Genomic DNA, 23,810 nt, shown 5'->3' with positions numbered 1-23,810 from the left:
CAGATTCTTTCTACTAATCATGGTCTTCTGAGTAACTATCACTTGAAGACTGTAAACGTATCAGTACAGGGGCTGTGTTGTGACCCCCCAGGGTGTTTGATCTGGTGCTTTGTGCATAGAAGCCACTCAATAAATGCTTGGTGAGTAAATAAATAGTCCACTCACTAAAACTAGAAATATAGAGAGGGCTATACTTCACTCGAACAGATCTCTGAAGGTGAAGTATCAACAAGCTAGTGTGGAACATATTTTTAGGTAGGAAATCTTGTTTGGTGACCCAGATATACATGCATTCATATGACCTCATTTTTTTTTTTTCAGTACGTAAGGTCAAATATCAAAGAAGAACTACTCTTTCTCTTCAAGGTGGATGCTGAACAAATTATTACCTGAAATAGTTGTTATTGTCCATCACAAAGCCCTTGAAAGATTTAGAGTTCAGAAGAGATGACCTAAGGCTCTCCTCAGGGAGCTCACTACACTTTGAACTCTTTTGGTTGCAGGACTATAGGCTGAGCTGTTTGACGTTTCTAGAAACCAGATTGTATGACCCTGAGACCCCCAGGTGTGTGAATCTGGAAACTAGGTAGTCCACTTTGAGTACATCCAAGTGAACTCATGGTCCCACTGTCTGAATGCCTGGAAAGTCTCTCTTCTTCTGTGATTCCTTAGTAGGGGCAAAGTTCTCTCTTCCAGAAAGGGGACTCACTCCTTGACTCTTGTAATGCCCCACTAGAATGTGAGCTTCTTTAGGGATATTATCTTATTCATCTTTGTGGCACAATTTCTGGCTCGAATGAGTGTCTAAGAAAAGCTTGATGGACAAATCCGTGAATGAATATGTTGTTTTCCCATTTCTTTGACTTACTTACCAGTTTAAAAATTAAATAAAGTCTTGACCTCCAGACAGTAATTGTGTGGGCTGTGTTGAGATTCTTGAAAAAAATACTGATTTATGGTTCTTAGAGCCAAGTTTTAACTTCTTTGTTTTGCTAAAATTCAGTATCATTCCCCCCAGCTTTATGCATTGACCTCTTTTATTTTAGTTTTGCTTGCTCACTGCTAGGATTTCATCCTCTCTTTTCTTTTCTCCTGACTGAATGGAAAAACCTTGAGATTATATGACTGGGGAGGGATTTCAGATCTCAGATTTTAGCTGATGATCCCCTCAATGGATCCTCTTTCCCTGCTACGTGATGACTAGGTGTGCTTGCAAAATCCTTCCTTGGTGGGTGGGGAGGAAAACATGAAAGGCTGTTGATGAGAGGATGCAAACTACACACATCTATTCACGTGGGAAGGAGGGGCAGAGTGGGAAGGTTATTCTGCACTAACTGTTTAAGTTAGGAGCTCTTTGCTATGACAGAGCAGTATTGTTGACCTATGCAGTAAAAACAACCAACAGAAAGGTGCTGCCATTTTGGAAAGTGTTACGGTTCTCATGCAAAGTGGCTGGAGTAAAAGCCTGTCAGTCACTTAATGTTTGTGTGATTCAGCCAGTTTACTTTTATGAACCATTTTTTTTTCTCTTTTTTAAAGTGAGAGTGATAATACCTCTTTGCAAGACTGTCAGATAGGTCAGGGGTAGTGAATCGGTATAGCACTGGGGACACAGCAAGTGCTCAGTCATGGTGGCTGTTGTCATTGTCATAAAGGCTCCTGAGTGGGGCCCTTCCGCTGCCCCGGGTCCTGGCAGGACTAATCTAGGGACAGTCCTGGATGGCTTTACATGGAGCCCAAGATTAGCAGAACCATCTTCCCTTCCAGTTCTTCTTGATTTACTCTAGGAAGACTGTCTTAATTCTCTAGCTTTCTTCCTTCTACCCATATTTCCATGTCATTATGCAGAGTTAATATATTTAAATTCTTAATGCTTTTTCCCTTTCATGGGACCTCCATAACAGAAGTGGTTTCTGGTTCGTGTTTGACTGGGTGTCTTTTTATTGCCCTGAAAGGAGCAGATATGCTCCCTTGAGGATGCCCCAAATGTTAGGACCTTCTCAACAGAGCAGATGATCTTGGCATTCTAGAAGAACTCAACAAGCCACGGCTTGTACAGAAGGACCCACACCCATGGCCTGGGGAAAATGTCAGGGTCCCAGCCCCTCTCTTGATACTGGAGATCAAGGTTTCCAGCCTGAGGTTCTCTGCTCGGGAGCCTGAATCACAATTCCTCTCTTCCACCCAGCACTGACATTGGCTTTTCAGTGTGATACTGGCCCCTGCTAATTTTAGGGACACCCATCTTACATAGGGAACATTTCTAAAGGCATGTGCCTGGCTCCAGCTCCCAGATTCTGATTCATCATCAGAGATCTGGTGAACCAGCACATGACCTGATGAGAAATGTTTCATTCATTTAATTAAAGCAGGTGCTGTGCACCTTCCATGTAGCAGGCTCTGCTCTAGGAACTGGGGATCAGTGAACAAAAGAGACAGAAGTCCCTACCCTTACAGAGATACCTCTATTACAGAGACAATAAGCAGAACCATTAAATAAATTATATAGTGTATACAAAGTAGTAAGTTTTATATAGAAAAACAAAATAGGGGAAATGGTCACTTAACTTTTCAATAACGTCCTTATTATCCTAAATCCCAAATCCATCTTTCTTTTTTTGGCCTCGTTGCCTGAACATTACCCCAGTTGCTCCCTTGGGTGAATGAGATGGGTGTTTTCTAACATGGGACAGGATCCCGACTCTAATCTTGTGAGTTTAGGCAGGAGGGCTTGAGCCCCTGACGTGATGTCTCGCTGCTTGTCTCCTAGAGGACTTGTCCTCATTTATCAGGCAGCAAAGAAGAAACTCTTTGGATAAAAAAAAAAATAATAGCAGAGAGTCACCGTGGAAACGGAACGAGCTTCTTTTTGAAGTGCGGTCACGGTCTGATGGTCTGAGGTTGGGGGCCAGGGCAGTAATTGGCACCCTAGATGGATGGTCAGATAAGGAGAGTCGTCCTCCAGCATCATCGCTTTCTCCAGAAGCCTTTAAGTGCTTGCCTTCGTAGTGGATTAGAATTTATGGTTGCTTTAATGTTGCCTTAGAAACAGATTAATTGCTTAGCTTTGAGACTTTCAGTCAGCAAGAATCACACAGAAGGGGATTCCAGGTCCTGATGGAGAGTCAAGGAGTTCCTTGGAATAACCCCAGCTGCCAATCAACAGAATGAGATGAAGCCGCCTTGAGCCCAGGGCTGGTGGGGATGGCAGAGGTGTTCCTTCTGTCGCTGAGTCGAGTTCTCCTTGTGGTCAAAACTGGCTATACCTCCACAAGGCTGCCTGCCTACTCCTCAGACCTCCACTGTGGCAGGCTCTTCCTCACTCTTTACAAGGGCAGTTGGAGAAAAATCTGTCTTGGATGTACATACTCCATTTCTAGGACCTCTGCCTTCGACACAGGTTGCTGGGCTCACTCAGTTTGATATCTGTTCACCATCCTTTGTCGTTGCCATTCAGGTCTGTAATCTGTAGGTACTGTGGTGGTTTGGTTTGTTTTAAAATAAGTAGTGAGCACAAGAAAACGTGGGTAATCTTGATGCTGTGTTGAAGGCTCCTTTGGAGGATGTAATGGATACCCCCAAGCAAGAACTGGCCATGGGTGTCCGAGTTGATCTGAAACCACCATGAAAACCAGCCTCTTCCAGAGTTCAGTAGAGCAGTGCAGAATATTCAAAAGCCAGGCAGCAGACCAACATAAGACAGCCTCCATTTCCTGCTTAATTTTCATAGAAATATGTATTTGAGAAGATAGCAGAGACAGTCAAGTAGATCTCCTAGAAGTCTAATGACAGAAGAAAGACCCTGAAAGAATGGAGACAAAAAAAGAAGAAGAAGAAGAAGAAGAAGGGACTCACATGTAGATAACACCTACCCCACAGCCTCACAAGCATTTGGATTTGGTACTACTTTTATAAAGAAACTGAAGTCCAAGGAGCTCTTTTCAGTTGCTTTATGGCCAATAAGCTATAGCAGTGTTTTTTTTGTCCACTGATTTTACAAATTATAATACCACCACCTTTGGAATAGAATTGTGACATTTTTGAGTTAACCTTAGAAGCCCCCTTCCTTTTTCTCTGATAGTGATGATGATTTTTTACCGCTCCATCCACCCTGAGACACCTGTTCCCTTTTGGCTGAGAACATATTGTGAGATGTGGATTGGGGCAGGGCTTTTTCTTGGCAGACCTAAGAGATTGCCCTGAGAGGTCATGTAGAAGAGGTTGCCAGGTAATTGCTAAAAGGCAGGAGAGTGAGACGAAGCTATCTCTAGGAACATTCCAGCCCACATGTCACCTCACAGCTGTTGACGCTTGTCTGCTCTTGCCTCTAATCCGTAGGATGAAACCTGGCTTGACGGAAACCTTCCATGGGCCTTTTGCTACCTACCTAGGTCCTCTTAACCCCACGTGGAAGGCAAGAGTTTTTCCAGTGGGCTAGTCCAAGCCTGAATCCAGTAGTTCTCAAAGATAACTTTGTTCTCAAAGATAACTTTGTACGCTGTCAAGGATGATCGAATGCAGCAGTGAATTATATCTGATGCAGAGACAGGCCAGAATTTGAATCTTAGTTCAAGAGTTTATTAGCCGTATGACTTTCAGCAAGTACCAAGCCCATCTGAGCATTGGTTGTCTCACCTACAAATGGACTAATAATGTCTATTACGTAAGGTTATTGTTGGGCACTGTGCACTGCACAGCTCCAGGGGGTGCTAGCCACACAGACTGATTGAAATGGCAACCCTGAGGGTTGTTGTAACAGGGCAATGCTGGCTCTTGTAAGTATTAGATACAATGATCATGTAAAGAATTCACATGGTATCTGGAACAGTGTTTGAGAGCGGAGCCTGGTATTACTGTCACAGGCAATCCCCTGCGATTTGCCTTTATGCCATTTTAGGATTTGCTTCTAATAAGGAAAATAGTCTGGGGGCACAGAAAACACAACCTGCAAAGACCTGGAGGCAAGCAAATGTTGTCGTCTTCAGGGAATGGAAAGAATTTCTATATTTTGGAACTCAGAGGCCAGATCCTAAAAGGTCTAAACAGCCTATTGAGGGGTCTGTGTTTGTCTCCAGGGAAGTAGGCAACCCCTAAAGAGTTGTCAGGGACGTGAAAGAGTCAGGTCTGCACTGGAGCAAGTGCATTTTGGCTGCGAGGTGAAGAACTGGCTGGTGAAAGTTGGCAGTGATCTGAAGGGAGGGGTTCGTTCTGTCAGTCCTGGAGCAGACACAGCTGTGAATCTCTGTTCAGTGCTGGGTCTCTGTATTCTGTTCTGCTCTCTGTGAGCAAACACCTTTCTGATCCTTACAGGTTACCAAGACATTTTAAGTTGCAAATCTTCCAAAAGGGTTACTGCAAATGTTTCTTTCTACTTTGTAAACTTTAGATCTTTACTACATCATTATATATACATGCCAGGCACTGGGATTACTTATAAATCAGATTTTTTTTTTAATAATAGGCAAAAACTCTCCTCTTTGTTCTACCCTTGACCCTCCAGGCTATTCTTCACTGAATCAGCAGAGATCATTTTATTTTATTTTATTTTATTTTTTTATGGGTCTCTTTCTTTTAAATTTCTTTTTAATTTTTTTATTCTTATATTTTATTGAAGTGTAATCAGTTTACAATGTTAGTTTCAGGTATACAGCATACACATACATACACATTTATGTTTTTTTCAGTTTCTTTTTCATTACAGCTCATTACAAGAAATTGAGCATAGTTCCCTGTGCTATACAGTAGGTCCTTGTTGTTTATCCATTTTATACATAGTAAGGTGTTATCTGTTAATCCCAAACTCCTAATCTATCCCTCCCCCCATATTTCTCCCACCTGGTAACCGCAGCAGAGAGATCATTTTAGAAGGAAAATCAGCTCATATCACACTTCTGATTAGAACCTCCCTATGATTCCCATCTGTCTCACAGTCAAAGCCAACATCATATGGTGGCCTCAGCGCCCCTCCTGGTCCATCCCCGCCTCGCTCCCCTCACTCACTGCCCTCTCATCGCACTGGTTTCTCCATGGGCCCCAGACTACGCAAAGCACAATTCCCATCAGGATCTTGACAATTCACTCGGAATTTTCTTCCTGCAAATATCCACAAAGGTTGGGCTATTGCTTCCTTTGAGACTTTGCTCAAATGTCTCCTTATCAGAGAGGCCACCTTTAAACCATCGAGTGTAAAATCATGTATGCCACGTGTGTGCACACACAGACATACACTCACACACTGACACACACACACAGACTTCTGGTCCTACTGACTCTGCTCCCCACCCCTCCACTACAACAGCACTTTTAACGATCTGACATTTAACATTCATACTTACCTGTTTGTTTCCTGCCCATTCGAATATAAAGTCCACAAAGACAAACTTTTTTTACTCATTGAATGCTCAGGACCTAGAAGAGAGCCTAGCATGTCATTTTAACATCTGTCTAGGCGGCCCTCGTCAATATTTGTGGGAGAAATGACTGCAGAGGGAGTTAGCACGAGGCCTTCCTCTGCTCTTACAGGCCAGTTCAATGTCACCTTGTTTTCAGGAGAGCTCCTCCAGCCCACTCAAGCCCTGCAATGACTGAATAAGTAGACACGCTGACCATGAACTCTTGCATTTTTGGAAAATGCTCTGCTTCTATTTTTTTTGACCTTTTACTGAGAATGGAATTCTACCACCAGGGCCCTCTGCTGTGTCTTCTTTAGCATGGGAAAAATGTCAGAGCTTATCTCCCAATAGTGATGAGCTAAAAAAAGGGCCTTAGGCGATGGTGGGCTCTCTGAGGGTTTGCCAGAAAGTGCTGGACTCGGTGAGGGGTTCTCCTGGGCCCTGGTGTGGTTTTCAGTAGCAAACCATCCGCGGCAAACACAGGCCGGAGAATACAGGTGGATGTTGGGGTGACTCTCAGACAGCCTGAGGCTCTGAGGGGCTCCAACCCAGCTCCACTTTTAACTTTGTGTCAGACCTCAGGGCTTTGCTCTGATTCAGGAACCCTTCCTTCTAGCACTGTGTTATCTGATGTCATAACTGGCCTTTTGGATCCGAGTTACCCTGACTTAGAGCAGACCCTTCTCTGCTTCAGCACACCCCCAGCCAAAGCCCCAGGGGCAGAGGTGATATGAGGTCACTGAGAGACACAAAGCCTGGTAAGCAAAGCAGAGTGGTGGACAGAGCCACCATGGACCTAAATTCGCCCACCAGCGATGCTGTTGCCATATCCCTGATTACCTACATCCTTCATCACCTGTGTACTTTGTGGTCACTGTCCTTTTGCCACATGAGCTCATTTAGGTGGAATTATTACCCTTGCGTGTTTTGGTCATCTGAATCCTCTACAGAACTAATATGTGTTTTCAAATGACCGTGAAAGGGATGACTTCGACTCGGAGAAGGAAGATTTTATGGCTGGTAACACTGATTTCACAGGCTGCCAGGCAAGAGTCTGAGACACGCCTAGACCTGGTTATCTCCCTTTCCTGTTGCGGACGGCCTGCAGGTTCTAGAACGAGATGTGTACACAGATGTGAAGAGCTGTGCTTAAAGAACCAGACTCCCAGCTGCTCCTGCATCAGGAGACCCGAGCTTGCTGAGGAGAAGGAGGAAGTGTGCTCTCAGCAAAACATGCTTTTAAAAACTGCCCTTAATGTGTGGGAATATTGCCTTATGGCAGATTTTTTTTTCTCCCTCAAGTACAAATACCACTGGGCTTTGATTGCAGCCCAGTTTAAAGATCACTCTGTGTTTCCAAGACCAATAGGACACAATTTCATGAAGTGCAGTGTAAACCGTGTTCCAGAATTTAAGATCATCACCAAACCTTGTGTTGGTAGGATTTTGAAAGTCTGAATGTCATAACCTCTACCTTAACAAGGTGATTTTGGCAATGAAACAGTTTCTGGAAGATGATTGTACTAAGCAGAATTTTAAAGAAAATCTGCTTGAGCAACAGGGAGAAAGTTATTTAATGCTTCAAAAGTTTTTTTCTTTCCTTTTATTGGCTGTTAACAGGCATACATGTGTATTCAGTGAGGCAAGGTTTTAATTGAACTTTGCATTCCAATAAGTCTGTTGTATACATTGCTCAGGGGATGGGGACTACATGGAGAAAATCCACAAAGGGAGAGATTGAGTTGTAACCTTTACAAAGGATTGCTTAATCACAGATGGGTTCTTAGAATCATGATTCATCATAGACGTGGTGATAGTCAAATATAAACAAATCACTGGTAAACATAATAAAAATAAGTCATTAGTCATGCTTTGGATCTGGCTCTAATGGTGTGATTCTTTTTTCCACCCTCCCCCCATCTTTTTCCCAGTAGGTGGGGACGATAGTTGGAACTCAGCCATCGTACGACATGCTGCGATTCAATCTCTCCCCCACCTTTTTGATGGGATTTCATCTGTTAGCCATGCTGGTTCTCTTATTTTCCCACGTGGACCCTGTAAGTGCTGAGACAGAAATGGAAGGAGAAGGCAATGAAACAGGCGAATGTACGGGCTCGTATTACTGTAAGAAAGGGGTAATCTTACCCATTTGGGAGCCCCAAGATCCTTCCTTTGGGGACAAAATTGCTAGAGCGACTGTGTATTTTGTGGCCATGGTCTACATGTTTCTTGGCGTCTCTATCATTGCCGACCGATTCATGTCCTCTATAGAGGTCATCACGTCTCAAGAAAAAGAAATCACCATAAAGAAACCCAATGGTGAGACCACCAAGACGACTGTGAGGATCTGGAATGAGACGGTCTCCAACCTGACCTTGATGGCCCTGGGCTCCTCGGCGCCAGAGATCCTCCTCTCAGTGATTGAAGTGTGTGGCCACAACTTCACTGCAGGAGACCTCGGCCCGAGCACAATCGTGGGGAGCGCTGCGTTCAACATGTTCATCATCATCGCGCTTTGTGTTTACGTGGTCCCGGATGGGGAGACCAGGAAGATCAAGCATTTGCGTGTGTTCTTCGTGACGGCAGCTTGGAGCATCTTTGCATATACCTGGCTTTACATTATTCTGTCTGTCATCTCTCCTGGGGTCGTGGAGGTCTGGGAAGGTTTGCTGACTTTCTTCTTCTTTCCCATCTGTGTTGTGTTCGCTTGGGTGGCAGATAGGAGGCTTCTGTTTTACAAGTATGTCTACAAGAGGTATCGGGCTGGCAAGCAGAGGGGAATGATTATCGAACATGAAGGAGACAGGCCATCTTCCAAGACTGAAATTGAAATGGATGGGAAGGTGGTCAATTCCCATGTTGACAGTTTCTTAGATGGTGCTCTGGTTCTGGAGGTGGACGAGAGGGACCAAGATGAGGAAGAAGCCAGGCGAGAAATGGCTCGGATTCTGAAGGAACTCAAGCAGAAGCATCCAGAGAAAGAAATAGAGCAATTGATAGAATTAGCTAACTACCAGGTCTTAAGTCAACAGCAAAAGAGTCGAGCATTTTACCGCATTCAAGCTACCCGCCTGATGACTGGAGCAGGCAACATTTTAAAGAGGCATGCCGCTGACCAAGCAAGGAAGGCTGTCAGCATGCACGAGGTCAACACAGAAGTGGCTGAAAATGACCCTGTCAGTAAGATCTTCTTTGAACAAGGGACATATCAGTGTCTGGAGAACTGTGGTACTGTAGCCCTGACCATTATCCGCAGAGGTGGTGATTTGACCAACACAGTGTTTGTTGACTTCAGAACAGAGGATGGTACGGCCAACGCCGGGTCTGATTATGAATTTACTGAAGGGACTGTGGTCTTTAAGCCCGGTGAGACCCAGAAGGAAATCAGAGTCGGCATCATCGATGACGATATCTTTGAGGAGGATGAGAATTTCCTTGTGCATCTCAGCAACGTCAAAGTATCTGCCGAAGCCTCGGAAGATGGCATCCTGGAAGCCAATCACGTCTCTACACTCGCTTGCCTGGGGTCTCCCTCCACTGCCACCGTGACTATTTTTGATGATGACCACGCAGGCATCTTTACTTTTGAGGAGCCCGTGACTCATGTGAGTGAGAGCATCGGCATCATGGAGGTGAAAGTGCTGAGAACGTCTGGAGCTCGCGGAAACGTCATCGTTCCCTACAGAACCATTGAAGGCACTGCCAGAGGTGGAGGGGAGGACTTTGAGGACACTTGTGGAGAGCTCGAATTCCAGAACGATGAAATTGTGTAAGTTCTCTCTTTTTATTTTAATACCTGTGTGTGTGTGTGTGGTTGAGTGTTTGTGGATGTGCCAGTGTGTGCACGTTTTTTAAAACCTGAATGGCAAAGAAAATGTGGAATAGTTACTATGTAAGACCACTTTCAAATTATCAAAATATCCTAATTTCTAGCTCATGAGCCAGTAATCAGTGTGCTATATACGCAGAGATCTGAAGTTGATTTTATTTTTTACTTTTGGACTGTTAACAGCTTTTAAGTACCTCTATAGATCATGATAGAATGAGTGTCCTGCACAGTTTATCCAACTGCTTATCATGGGTTGAAAAATGTGTGTTCTATCTTGATCACGTAATATACACACAGAAAGGGAATATTTAAAACATCACATTAGGTCCTAACTTCATTATTGAGTACAGATTGGGAAAGCCCAAAAAGGAACCATCTCGGAAAAGAATTTCCTGGCTAACAGGGCTGGCTGAAATGACTTCTGCTGCTTTTATCTGACACTGTTTTTGTGATAATATAAGATAATGTTTCTGCTTAAATGCTAATGCTTAATTATGACTTAATGATCAATCCTGCCTTTCAGTTTTATGCCACTGGGGAAAAGTCATAAAGCTCTTATTTAGTTCCAGTCTGATTTTACTTTACATGATGGAACAAACCCTTTTGTCCTACTAGTATAGGGTTGGGGGAGGAAATAAGATTCTGTCCAAGCATCCGAGTTGACAGGGAGCAGATCAGAGAAAAGAAGTGGGAACAATTTACTCTTCCTTTTGGTACTTTACAGTGACACTTGCCAGTGTTGTAACACAGGATGTCTGGTTGTGCAATGATTCTTCTGTTGACAGCTGCTGTTTAGAGAGCTATTGTTCCTTCCTTGCCTAGGGGAGCGGGCGTCACACTCACCAAAAGCAAACCAGAAAATGTGGCTCAATGAGCAGTATCCAAAATGGAAGGAAGCAAGGAAGAAAGGAAACTATTTTTATATCTGCAGGGTGTCAGAAGACATTCAAATGAACAATTATGTTGGTGGAATCATTGGCAACTTGGGAATTTCAGGGAAAATAATATAAAATATAGTTTGTTCTAGAGATGGTTAACTTTGGTGTAAATGACGTGTGATAGATATATCAAATGGCGAGTACATTCTCTCCAAGATGAAACTGCTCCTACAGTAAGTGTAAGGGAAATTAACACAAAGTTGGGGGTGGGGATGGGCAGAGGGAACAGATTTTCCTAAAAGAGCCTCCCCATGTCTTTCACCTCTTTGACATTACATTATAGGGGTGGACAAATAGTGTATTATCACAATGAAATCAAGCAAAGAGATTTTAATAGCCATCTTTGGATGTGTGGGTGGGATAGCTTTTGCTGAATATCTGTTTTACGTTGGTTCCTGTGGGTTAACGTTCCCTTAGTGAGATGTGTTTTCTTGGGGCAAGTATTTTACTGAAAGATGATAATATAGTAGCAAATGAATACCTTACATACCCAAGGAAGGATTGTCCCAAAAGCCTGTGTAGAATGTGATCCTGCCTGCATTAGCCCATAAACTTAATTTCTTTAGGAGGAAACCTTTCTCATTACATTTTCCAGTCATTTCAATTATTGAACCCTCTTGTATTAGGTACACTTTTACATGGATTACAAATGCTGTTGCATGTGTTTAAGGGAATATTGTGTGTTATTAAGTGAACTCACAAGGGGAGCTCTTAAATATGACCAAATTGGTGTTTAGTTTTGTTTACTCATTTTGCTTAGGATGTTTTCTCAAGAAAATTTGCTTTTGCTTTCTCTTGAGGATAATGGCTCTGTATTTGAGGGGTAGGCTTTCCCTATCTAATCTGCTGTCCAGGACGTTTTTACTAAACCATAAACAAATAACTTTCTTTTAGGCATAGTGTAGCAGAAGAAGAAGAAAGAAAAAAACCCACAGTGATTTGATGGTATAATTTATTCTGCCAACATTAAAACTCACCCTATGCCACTGAATTCATTTAATTCTTGCTAAGGAAGGAATATTGCCAAATTTCAGTGTTAGAAATTTAGACACCGTGTGAAAACTTGTAAGAATCAGTGGAATTATCAGCATGCCATCTCTGTATATATGTTGTCAGGAATGTTCTAGAACAATTGCCAATTCCTAGTTTCATAAAATTCTTCTTGGATTTTATTTACTAAGTTGAAATATGAAATTTTAGAAATGGAAAAACATTTCATTTATAAGTGAAATGAAATTATAGCCTTATGTTTTTTCCTTCTTTCTAGAATTTTAATTTTAAAGAGTTTTCATCTTACAGAGTTTTCCTACTGACGAGGTTTGTAGATGGTTATTAGGTCTATTGCTTGAATACATTTGCTGGGGTGACTGGGACTTAGCCTTAAGCTAGGCTCCAAGGATTCAAACAATGCTTCTAGACAAATATAGTATTATTAAAGATCCCTTATTCTTTGTTTTTTTTTAATGGATCATTTTTCCTCTGGTTGTTATTTCCAATGCCAGGTCCACACAGTCAGATCCAAGTGAAAGAGAGTTCGTCATCATGCAGTGAGGTTGAGCTATGTAGACTCTACTCAATTTATCTTTAAAAATGAATTTACATTTCATCCAATTACACAGTTAATCTTGAGAGATGACTTTCTTAAAAACCTACCATACATCAAAGGTTGACACCATTGAGTTTTATTAAATACTTTTAAACATGTTTTTTTGTTTGTTAGTTTGTTTAATGCTGTACATGAAGCCAGAGTTTGTGATTCTTTCCAGAGCACCATAAAAGAGATTCCTGGAAAAGCCTGGATTTAGAGTATATTGAATTTTAAGAAGTCATTAACCAAGGTAAAAATAGGGTCCAGTCTGATCAGATATAGATAGGAGGTAGTCGCCTTTATCGATTCACTGATTTTCAAGAACAAGATAATTTCCTAATCCTTGACCTCATTTTTAGTGTAGAGGAAGTCATTTAAGTTTATAACATAAGCAAGTCTGTACCTATTCATTCATATTTTTAAGTAAATGAGTTGAATTATTTCAGCTTGACCTTTTTAAAAATCAAAATCAGTATTTGAGGAAAATATCGGTTAACTGGTAAGTGGTACTTGTCTCTAATAAAATATATTCTCAGCAAAACATTTTAAAATTATAATGCAAAAACCCATCAAATAGATATAATTAACAGCATATGCTGTTGTAGAAACTCAATCAGTGACCAATACTAAACCCATGCCAACTAATCTTGACTTTCAACAGGGAATTCTGTCTAAAGTAACAGCTAATAAAAAAATCAATGAAGAATACGCTAATTTGGTTTGTGGTTTGGTAGGTGATAGCCACAGATTCGAAATGCTAGTGATGTCTGTTCTTTCATGATGCTGGTTTAGTGATAATAATTATTACAAAACATTGTTTGGTCTTTCAAAGTCTAACATTAGCTTGACTGTTCTGGAAAATGTTAAGGTTAATTAACTAATGTAGATACAAATCAAATTTAATTACTTAGTTATAGGCCAGCAATAATATCATTTTTGGAAGATGATTCAAAAGATCATGAACATTTACTGTCATACATTTAAAATGCGAAGTTGGAAAGCGAAGTATGTAGGTTGGAAAATTTACATAATATATTGCTTAGCAAATCAGTTTACTGGGGCTTTCTAGCCATGATTTGTTAAGCAATGGATCTGTCCAAAGTTAACTTTATTTTTAAAACTATTACATTTTCAAGTATAATTGTAACTTCATTAACTCTAGCAAATGCAATATGCAAGACATTTCAACAAGTATACCTCTTGAATTCAAAATATTTACATCACTTTTTGAAAAATAAATAGAAAAGAAATAAAATTTTAGTACTTACAGGTTTTATGGAATCATTATTATTATATTACAGGGAAAATACTTTGTTTTTGCTATTTATATTATCAATATCCTTTTCTTGCTCTATAGAATTCCAAGGAATAAAGACCTAGCTGTATGAGATTGCAATTCAGTTCTGAGAGTAGAACAAATATGTAATATGAAAAGGCTGCCAGCTCTTTAAAAAATGAAGGAAAAAAAAACCAGTAAGAAAATTTAAAGTGACCAGAACAAGAATAATAATGGTGTATGTTTGGGAGAATCAGAAATGATGAAAAATACTAGAGATAATGTTAGACAAGAAAGGCTATTAACACATCTACCTTAAATCTGATCAATATTTAAGATTTACTGTGTGGCAGAAGAATTTTATCTGCCCCATTTAGCCTACCAAAATAATAAAGCATTTACACTGACATAAAATTTTCCTAAGTAATGTAAAAACTTTAGGTGGAATAATTTTGGGCTTTTAATGTATTTCTGCTTTGGTGGATTGTCTTTTCAGACTGGACTATCTGTCTCTTCTTAGAACCAAAACACATGTAGCATCATGTGCAAATCTAAATTGCAACTACAAGAAATGTTTTTATAAATGCATATGTTTCCATGAATGCATAACTGTTATAAAAATAAGACAGGGTAAGAGCCAGAAAATAAAAAATTTACAACTTCTAATTCACTACTACCAGGAGCTTAAATTGATTACGTGCTGAAGTGTTGTTTACCATGTCAACCAGCTTGTCGTGTTTGCTGTTGTAATCTCATTTTCCCACTGCTAATTAGAATTTGGGGTTGTAATATCGTTATGTAAAGAAATTTTATCTTAGCGAATGAGGAGATTTCATAGTTTAGACACACTGAAATACTTAAATTATGGACTCTTTTCTGAGTCATCATTCAAGGTCATCACATAGGGGATTGTTGCTTCACTGGTTCAGGGTTAGAGAAGAATTTATATATCAATCCATCTGCACGTACTTACTAAGCTACTGATTTTTGCCCAGCACTGGGCTAATCATTATGAAGGAAACAGAAGAACTATCCTCCAAATACTCAAAAATGGGAGATAATGAGATAACATATTTTGCTAAGTACAAACATCACTACAAAGATACAGTTTAAGCTGGAGGAGAAACCTTAATTTCGGGCAAAATATTTGCATTTGCAGAAGGCATAATTGGAGATAAAAATGTGATGTACATTTCAAGATGGAGTCATATCTTGGTAAACCTGAGTGTGTGGACATTGTCAATCAATAGGATGATTAGCAATATTAATGAAAAATTCAGTGAGCATTCATTTTCTTTAATGGGATTTTAAATCATTAAGATCATTAAGAGGGTGTTTAATCTGAGTATATCTCTCTCAGCCAGTTGCAGAAGGACAAACACTGTATGATTCTACTTTAGCGTGGGATAGCTAAACTAGATGGATCTCATAGGAGCAAGGAGCAGAGCTGTGGTGGAGGGGGGGAGGGTGAGGGGAGTTGTTAATCAACAGGCGTCCAGTTTCAGTCATGCAAAATGAGTAAGTTCTAGGGATCTGTTATACAACACTGTACCTACAGTTAACAATGTGTGTCATACAGTTAAATATCTGTAAGATGGTAGATCTTGTGCAGTGTTTTTACCATAATAAAATAAAATGAAATTTTCAGATAAAATTGCTGATCTACTTAAAAAAAAAAAAAAAAAAAAAAAGCTCATGTGCTTGCCCCTGCGTATCTCATTGCCTCTTATAGTTTCTGAAGAAAGTTTACAAGACTTCTAGTAAAATGTCCTCAGTATTTTATTTTGCACTTTGTGAATTAGTCCTTGGTCTCCAGAGATGGTTTTGACTTACTTTTAATCCTATTCCATTGGAGTAGCCCTTAACCTATTTTGCATCCCCCCTGCCCTCCGTTTTCTCAGAGTTTCCAGGGTCCAACCACCATCTTGGTAGAACTTGAGCAGATTTTACATCAAATTGTCAAGTGCAAAGAGATTTTCTTTGGTTTTCTTTCCTGAGGACACCGGTAACCCATGGAATGAGATTTAAGCAACCATGAGGGTATAACACTTATAATAGGGTTTTATTTGTTGTTTTGTTATGTCCTTGTGAGGCTGAGGTGTAGAAAATTGTCTATGAGTCACAATATCCTGAGAACCGTTGAAGTTTTCTTGTAAAATATGTCCACCTTGTTCTGTCATGGTTACTGAAATTCTGCCCACTGGAGATTCATTCTTTGGGATAGGAAAGCTGTTAGGCCCCTATTCCGTTGTAAATGCCATGCAATTCCTAAGTGTTATCCTTGCTCCAGTAGAACAGAAGTGGCTCTGAGCCAGGTGGCAGGAAGGGAAGAGAGGACAGCCAAATGTAAGGTGGGTCAGTGGCCCTAGAGATGGTCTTTAGAAGTGCCGTGGGTGAGCCAGCTGAGGGGAGCCCTGTGGAAGGTGTCCATTGGGCAGGCCAGCAGCTGTGTCAGCCAATAGAGTTCAGCTGCCAGCTTCCCGCCCTGCCTTGCCCGGTCTGTCCTGGTAGTGGAAAGTCCAGAAGGTCCGGAAAACAAGCAGTCAACAATACAGGCAGAATGAAAGGAAATCTCCTCCTTTGCTTCCTCTCCTGGCTCGACATGCAGCCTACGTCATACCACATCTTTTTGCCAAAGGTTGGGCCAGCCAGGGCTCATTCTTTTCACAGGTCTATGCAGCTGTCTCACGGTAGGGCCAGGCGAAATCAACAATGCCTTTTCATTTCCTGCCTTTCTCCCCAGGACTCGTGCTCTCCATGACATTTTCTTTCCTTCTTATAATGTCTGCACAGGGTCAGACTGGGGGATAGGCCTTGTGTTCTTTGTGACACACAGAGTTGAAGAGCTGGAGGCCAGGGGCAAAAACAGCCGAAAGCAGAACTTGGGTCCCTTGCCCTTCAGGGTGGTGTTGGTGCTAACAGGACAACTAGGGAAGTTTCACTATTCCTGGTAATTCAGATATTAATGACACAACTTGGGATGTTTTATTTCCAGATACAATATTTTTGAGGCTTAGATATGAGAGATCTGGAGGTCTGGGTGCCCCTGAAGCCCTGTGAAGCCCTGAAACTGGGACCACCCCACTTTTCCATGTTAGACTTTCCGAGATAAGAGATGGACTTAGGAGGAGTGCTTGACTTGGGTTCCACACCCAGCTGGAGCTCTTCCTTTGTCCCCTGCTAGCTTTGTAACTTTCAGCAACTTGAAGCTTTAACTTTAAGCTCTAAGTCAGTTTCTTCACCTGTAAAATGAGGGTGATGGTGGTAGAAATGGGGATGGTGTTGGTGAGACTGGCGACTGAGGTGGTTGGTACTGGAGGTGGTGGTGATGGTGTTGGAGGTGGTGGTTTTGGGTAGAGTGGTGATGGTGGTGGTGTTGGGGGTAGTGGTAGTAGCGGTGGTGAGGTGGTGGTGATGGTGGTAGTGGTGGAGATGGTGATGGTGGCAGAAGTGGTGTTGGAGGTGGTGGTTTGGGATATGGTGGTGCTGCTGGTTGTGGTGGAGGTGTTGAGGATGGTGATGGTGGTAGTGGTGGTGGTTTTGGATGTGATGGTGATGTTGGGGGTGACAGTAGTGGTGGAGATGGTACTAAGATGTATTGAGAGCCAGGTGTCATGCTGTTTTCCTTACAATATTCACTTTATTTAATCCTCACAAAAACTATATTAAGCAGGTGCTATTATACTCATTTTACAGATGAGGAAATCAAGGCTTACTCAGTTGAGAGTAACTGACTTCCTTTGGGTCACACAGCTAATGTGGGATGATCTAGCATTTAGCAGCAGGGCTGCCTAACTGCAAGGGCTACACTGCCTCCTCTGGGCTGTCCTCCTCTTCAGTGGACTTCATAGGCGAAGCAACGACAAGCATATATGAGGATTATGGTTTTGTGACTCCGACTACAACATGTGGTCCTGCAGCTCAGAAGATGAGAAACTAGAGAAGTCATATGTCTCTTCTGGAATTCTTGAATGTACATTAACCACATTGCCTTCTACCCCCATACTCTGTTAACCCAGAAGAGCCATGATTAACTGAGTTTGAGAAGCAAGAAAAATGCTAAATGCTAAAATCATCCATGTACCTAACCTGTCCAGTTATTGTCTATTCCCTTCTCTCCTCCAGTATTTATTTCCTCTTATTCCTAAGTAGTAAAGGAACTTTCATTGTAGCTTTCTGTCTTTACCTGCACTATCTCTGTGACGTTTAACTTCCGTATTTGGCTGAACAGTGAGTGTAGCTTTTCTCCATACTTTAAATTGTTTACTGGTCTGTCTTTCTTTTTCATATATTACAAGACAATGTAAATTAGTGACGACAGAGGGTACCAGAGGATGCTTGTTACCTTATGTCAGCACTACCACAGATTTAAAAAGTTATACTCTCTGCTCCTGGAGGTCATGAACAGTAAGAATTCTTGGTTAAGAGGTTTTCCTAGAGTAAGGAACCCACATGGCAGTTCAACGGAAACAAACCTATCCATAGCAAGTTGGAATTTTTAGCTGTTTTTTTAAAAGTTCAATTCCAAGTTACTCTTCTGAACTACGTTCTCTCTAAGGGACGAAAACAACAAAAAACTTTGAACTAAAGTCAGATGACTGTCCAAAGGCAACTTGTATACACTTCATACAGAGCAGGAGTCAAGTGTGTCTGTAACTAATTTGCTTTTGAGTAAAGTAGTTTTGTTTTATGTTTAAGCTTTTGCAGGTGCATCATTGATTTGTGTGGAGTAAATTCATTGTCTATATGTTTATAAATAGAATGAATTAGAACATTTAACAGAAGCCCCCAACTGTTCCCTTTCAACAGAGAACATTTCTCTGTCACACATGTATGTTTATTATTTACCAAGATGAAGGTGGGAAAGCGACATTAAGCCCTATTAGCAGAGAGTTTCATTTTTAGGACACAATCAACCAAAAACATTTCCCAAAGGACAGCTTTCATCCTCACAGACTAAACGTTACAATCTTGAAACTGAGTTTTAAAGGAGCTATTCTGTTTCATTTGAATCTCAGCATGTCTGAGTTTTGCAGATGAACTGAAAGATGGGAAGAGAGAGAGCTACCTATCCAGGAATTCAATCAGCTGGGGTGCCTCTGGGGTAGCTCAGCATCTCAGAATATCTGGACATGGTGTTGGAGGAGGATGGATGCGTTACCAAGGAAAGAAGGCTGCAAGGGTCCTTTCTGAGTTGCTGTTAATGTGGAAAATGATCTCTATATCGGTGAGTTCTGAGATGGCTTAAATTGATATGTTGTAGGAAGTGATTCATCTGGCCTACACGTGGTCTGATAGAATATTAGACTGTTCTAGACTATTAAGAATATTCATATAATAATATGATAAATGTAAACATAAGTATAGGCATAAATATAAAGGTAAAAATAAAATAATAATATAAAGGTTATTAAGCCTGGATCTCTGGCCATATCTAGGGCTAAAATAGCCTGCACAAGTTAGTTGTTTGAATAACTGAAGCATATTCTATAGGTTTGAATTCTTTTAGGCAAAAGGAGCATCTTTCCTGGTATCCCATGACTTCTGTAGCCATTGTAAACTATATTCTCTTAAATTAATGTGTTTCTGTTTGATTGTTAATTTAATAATCAGTTCTTAACATAGAAAGCTGTTGGCATATTTTGAGGTGGATCTGGGTCTTTGGTCCTAAAGTTTTTCCCCTGAGTTTTGAGTCCTTATATTTACCTTTTTTTTTTTTTTTTCACAGTAAGGCTATCAGTGTACCTGACTCCTCTATGCTCATTTAAAATTTGTTGCTTCCCTGCTTTGCACATAGAATAAGAGTAAATGGTAGGTGTTCATTATGAACACAAATGACAATCTTTGGAAGTCAAGATCTTAGCACCTTCCCTGGTGGATGGTCGTTGTGACCGTTGTTGTGGCCCCGGGAGGCATCATCTGTAGTAATGTACTGATTGAGAGCATGGACTCAGGGCAATGACTGTGGGCCAGACTAGCTGGAGTTTAAATCCTTGCTCTGTTGCTCATAACCTGCAGAGGTTCATAAATATTCAACCTCTCTTCATTTCAGTTTCATCATCTATAGAATGAGGATAATAGAATCTGTTTCAAATGATTAGATCCCATTAGCCAGTGCCTTCCGTGTAAGTACTCAGTAAATGTCAGATGCTATCCTGGTTGTCTTTAGTTACTTTCCAGCTGATTGTTTACAGAAGTCCAAGAGAAGCTGGTTGGGAATTAGGCAGAGGGATTTCTTCTCTTACGTTTCTTAAAGAAAAAAAAAAAAAGACCACTGCTGAGTTTTGTGACTCTGTGTGTATGGTACGTGTGTGTACTTGTGTGTGTGTGTATATGTGCTTGTGTTTAAGGTAGGGGCACTCAAGGCAATTGGTTGTCTTCTACTAGCCTAGAAAAAATGATAACTGCAGAAAGTGATCAAAACTGTAAGATGCAGCCCAGAGTGTATCCCATCAGCAAAATCATCATTTTGGTGGGGGGCGGGGCAAGATGTGATGTGGAGACCAGGGGACTAGGGCTAGTAAGGAATACAGACAAGGTCTGAGATCAGACTTTTTCCTTTTACGTAACGCTGCGCTGTTTACAAGGTTCCTAAGTCTCTGTTTCATCTTCACACCAACCCTTTGAGGCATTAGCACATTTATTTCAGGGCAGAGGGAGTGCCACACTGATGGATTCACTGTAGGAGCTCCACCAGTGGATTCTGAAGAGAGAGTGCCAAGAAAGAGGGAAGCAACTAAGACTTGTAAACAGGAAAAAGCGTAAGTTCAGAGAATTAGATGTGTTGAAATAAATGGCAGAGCTGAAACTGGAAACCTAGTAGTATGTTGACACCTCATCCGGTATCTTGATCCTCCACCAAGTGGTCAGTTGTTGGGTCTAGAACTCGTCTACCTCCCTTTCCTGTGCTATCAGCAGGTCAAACTCAGGAGAAGCTGCCTGGCTGGGTACCCACTCTCAGCTCACACAAAGCCTTCGTGGCAATGATTTCTTTTATTATCCCTTTGAAGAGTATTTTAACAAGTTTCCACCTGGATTAAGTTGTTTGGCCAGAGAAGGAAGGAGTGTTGCATTTTGATTCCTTGTGTTCTGTATCTCTGCCTCTGAGAGATCTCTGTGATGGTGATGTAAGTATGCCTGAGAAGTTTTTATAAGATACATGCAGTTAGTGCACTAATATTCACATTACTGGGGTCCCAGAAAGAGAAGGCAGAGATAAAGAACCTGAGAAAATTTTTGGAGAGATAATAACTAAAAACTTCCCCAACTTGGGAAAGGAAACAGTCACCCAAGTCCAGGAAGTGCAGAGAATTCCCCACAGGATCAACCCAAAGCGGAACACACCAAGGCACGTAGTCATCAAATTGATAAAAATTAAGGATAAGGAGAAAATATTAAAATTAGCAAGAGAAAAGCAGCAAATAACATACAACGGAACTCCCATAAAGTTTTCAGCTGATTTTTCAGCAGAAACTCTACAGGCCAGATGGGAGTGGCACGATATATTTAAAGTGATGAAAGGAAAAAACCTACAACCAAGAGTACTCTATCCAGTGAGGCTCTCATTCAGATATAACAGAGAAATCAAAAGTTTCACAGATAAACAAAAGCTAAAAGAATTCAGCACCACCAAACCAGCTTTACAATGAATATTAAAGGAACTTCTGTAGTCATCAAACCATAAGAAAAGAGAACAAAAAGAAGAAAGACAAGAAGAAAAAAAAAAAAAAAAGACCTACAAAGGATTGCTTTGGCAATTCGGGATCTTTTATGGTTCCATATAAATTTTGGAATTGTTGTTCTAGTTCTGAGAAGAATGTCATGACTATTTCGACAGGGGTTGCATTGGATCTGTAGATTGCTTTGGGTAGTGTGGCCATTTTGATAATGTTAGTTCTTCCAATCCAAGAGCACAAGATATCTTCCCATTTCCTTGTAATATCTTCAATTTCCCTCACCAATGTTTACAGTTTTCATAGTATAGGTAACCTCCTTGGTTAAGTTGATTTCTAAGTATTTTGTTCTTTTTGATGCAATGGAAATGTTTATGCCAGATATAAAATTCTGGTTTTTGAAGTGGAAAAAGAAAAGTGAATGAAGGGCTGCAAATGGCAAAATATCCTTCTTTCTTTAGGTGAGTTGTATTCCATTACATATATATGCTGCATCTTCTTTATCCATTCATCTATTGATGTGCACTTATGATGCTTTCATATCTTGGCAATTATAAATAATGTTGCTATTAATAGCAGGGTGTATATACCTTTTTAAATTAATTCTTATTTTGTGGTTGGCTTTGTTCCTTTGATAACTATGTAAGTTTAGAAAGCTAAAGCTCTAAACCTTCTTAGAAACAATGGACAGTACATATATATAAATTCAAAAAAATATGTGCAGTATATTGTGTATATGTATTTATATGTGATACATGGTATATGTGCAGTCAAATTGTAACAATTCTACCTAATAAAACTGAAAAATAAAAAAATAAAAAAGATACATGGAGTTATTCAGAGTTAGAGTTGGGGGAAGGGTTATGACCAAAATAATAATAATACTATGCTGTATTGAAGTTAGTGGAATGTCTGCTTCTACTACTATTGCCACGGAGCTCATGTGACAATGCCAGGGTCCTATTCTGGCTCTTAACTCCAAGTAAACAGATCCTCGGACTTGGGTGATTCCTTTTACTCCAATGTTCCTGCTGCCTTAAAAGAAGGTGGTTACAGTAGCAATTTACCCATGAATCCTCATGACACCTGACACACTGCTGTTATCCTGTGCTGTCTTAACTTAGCTTTGTTCCTGACCTACTCTGCTTCTTGCATCCATCCATGTATTAATCAACCAGTTAATTCAGCAAAAATCTATGAACTTCTTAACTGGGCCTTGTCTTGTGCTTCATCTAGAGACTTGAAGAAGATGAAGTGAGTTCCCTTTCTCCCCCAAGCTTAGAATTTAGTGGGAAAAAGAAAAATAATTACAACACAAAGTGATACAATCATAGTGATAGAGACATACACAGAGTGCTGTGGGAGTCCAGGGGTTGTCGGTCTGCACTTGTTTTAGTTTAATTTCTTTTCTTTTTTTCCTTTCCATTTTCTTTTTTTTTTTTTTTTTTAAGATTTTACTTAAAAACTTTTTTTTCGTTTTTTAAAAAATTTGTTTTTACTGAAGTATTAAACAGTGATTCTAAAACATGTTTGTTACAAAGAGCTAAATCCTCTTGGAAATTGTGAAAAATATGTCCAAATCTCATCCAAACTGTCTGAAAATGATAATCACTTATTTCACAATTAGGACCATACTGGAAATTCACAGCATGTTGACTGATTCCATGATGGAAAATAATCGCTAAATAAGCATGATTCCTCTAAATTTATATACTTGTTAGACAGATGGGGGCATCAAATATATATTAAATCTTCATGCAGAAAGTTTCAGTGTGTTAAAGTCACTTAGTGTAACGGCTTCTCTGAATTTAATACTATGACAAATTCAGTAAATAAAGTGAATTTTCCTGAATTCAGATGTACATTCTAGTTCAACTCAGTGTCTAAGACTTTAAATCTGTGTCAGGAAGGAAATAAAAGCACTTTAAGCATAGGGTTTTCACTGTTTTGTCTTAACGAGTACATTGCTTTGAACACATTTTTTTTTTTTAAAGCTTTTACCTTTACATTTTTTGGCGAAATGAATTCTAACCCTTGCTTTAAAGTTAATTTAACTTTGTATTAGACTGAATATTTAGAAATAAATTTGAATGATGTTTTTCTTAGTTTAGCTC

General features: G+C 40.3%; 1 protein-coding gene across 2 annotated transcripts in view; it reads left to right on the top strand.

Annotated features, from left to right (window-relative positions):
- SLC8A1 (solute carrier family 8 member A1) overlaps positions 1 to 23,810 on the top strand; it is a 394,688-nt gene that overhangs the window by 70,908 nt on the left and 299,970 nt on the right. For both annotated transcript variants that reach the window (XR_004326249.1, XM_032497385.1), the window contains one exon: positions 8,327 to 10,161. Coding sequence is in view for 1 of the 2 variants with exons in the window: in XM_032497385.1 (XP_032353276.1) it covers positions 8,327 to 10,161 (1,835 nt within the window). In the remaining variant the exon portion in view is untranslated. The remainder of the gene's footprint in view (positions 1 to 8,326; positions 10,162 to 23,810) is intronic.

The sequence above is a fragment of the Camelus ferus genome, chromosome 15 (assembly GCF_009834535.1).
Source record: "Camelus ferus isolate YT-003-E chromosome 15, BCGSAC_Cfer_1.0, whole genome shotgun sequence".
Lineage (NCBI taxonomy): Eukaryota > Metazoa > Chordata > Mammalia > Artiodactyla > Camelidae > Camelus > Camelus ferus.
The sequence above is the reverse complement of the archived record's forward strand: the minus strand, read 5'-3'. Positions and strand labels throughout refer to the sequence as shown.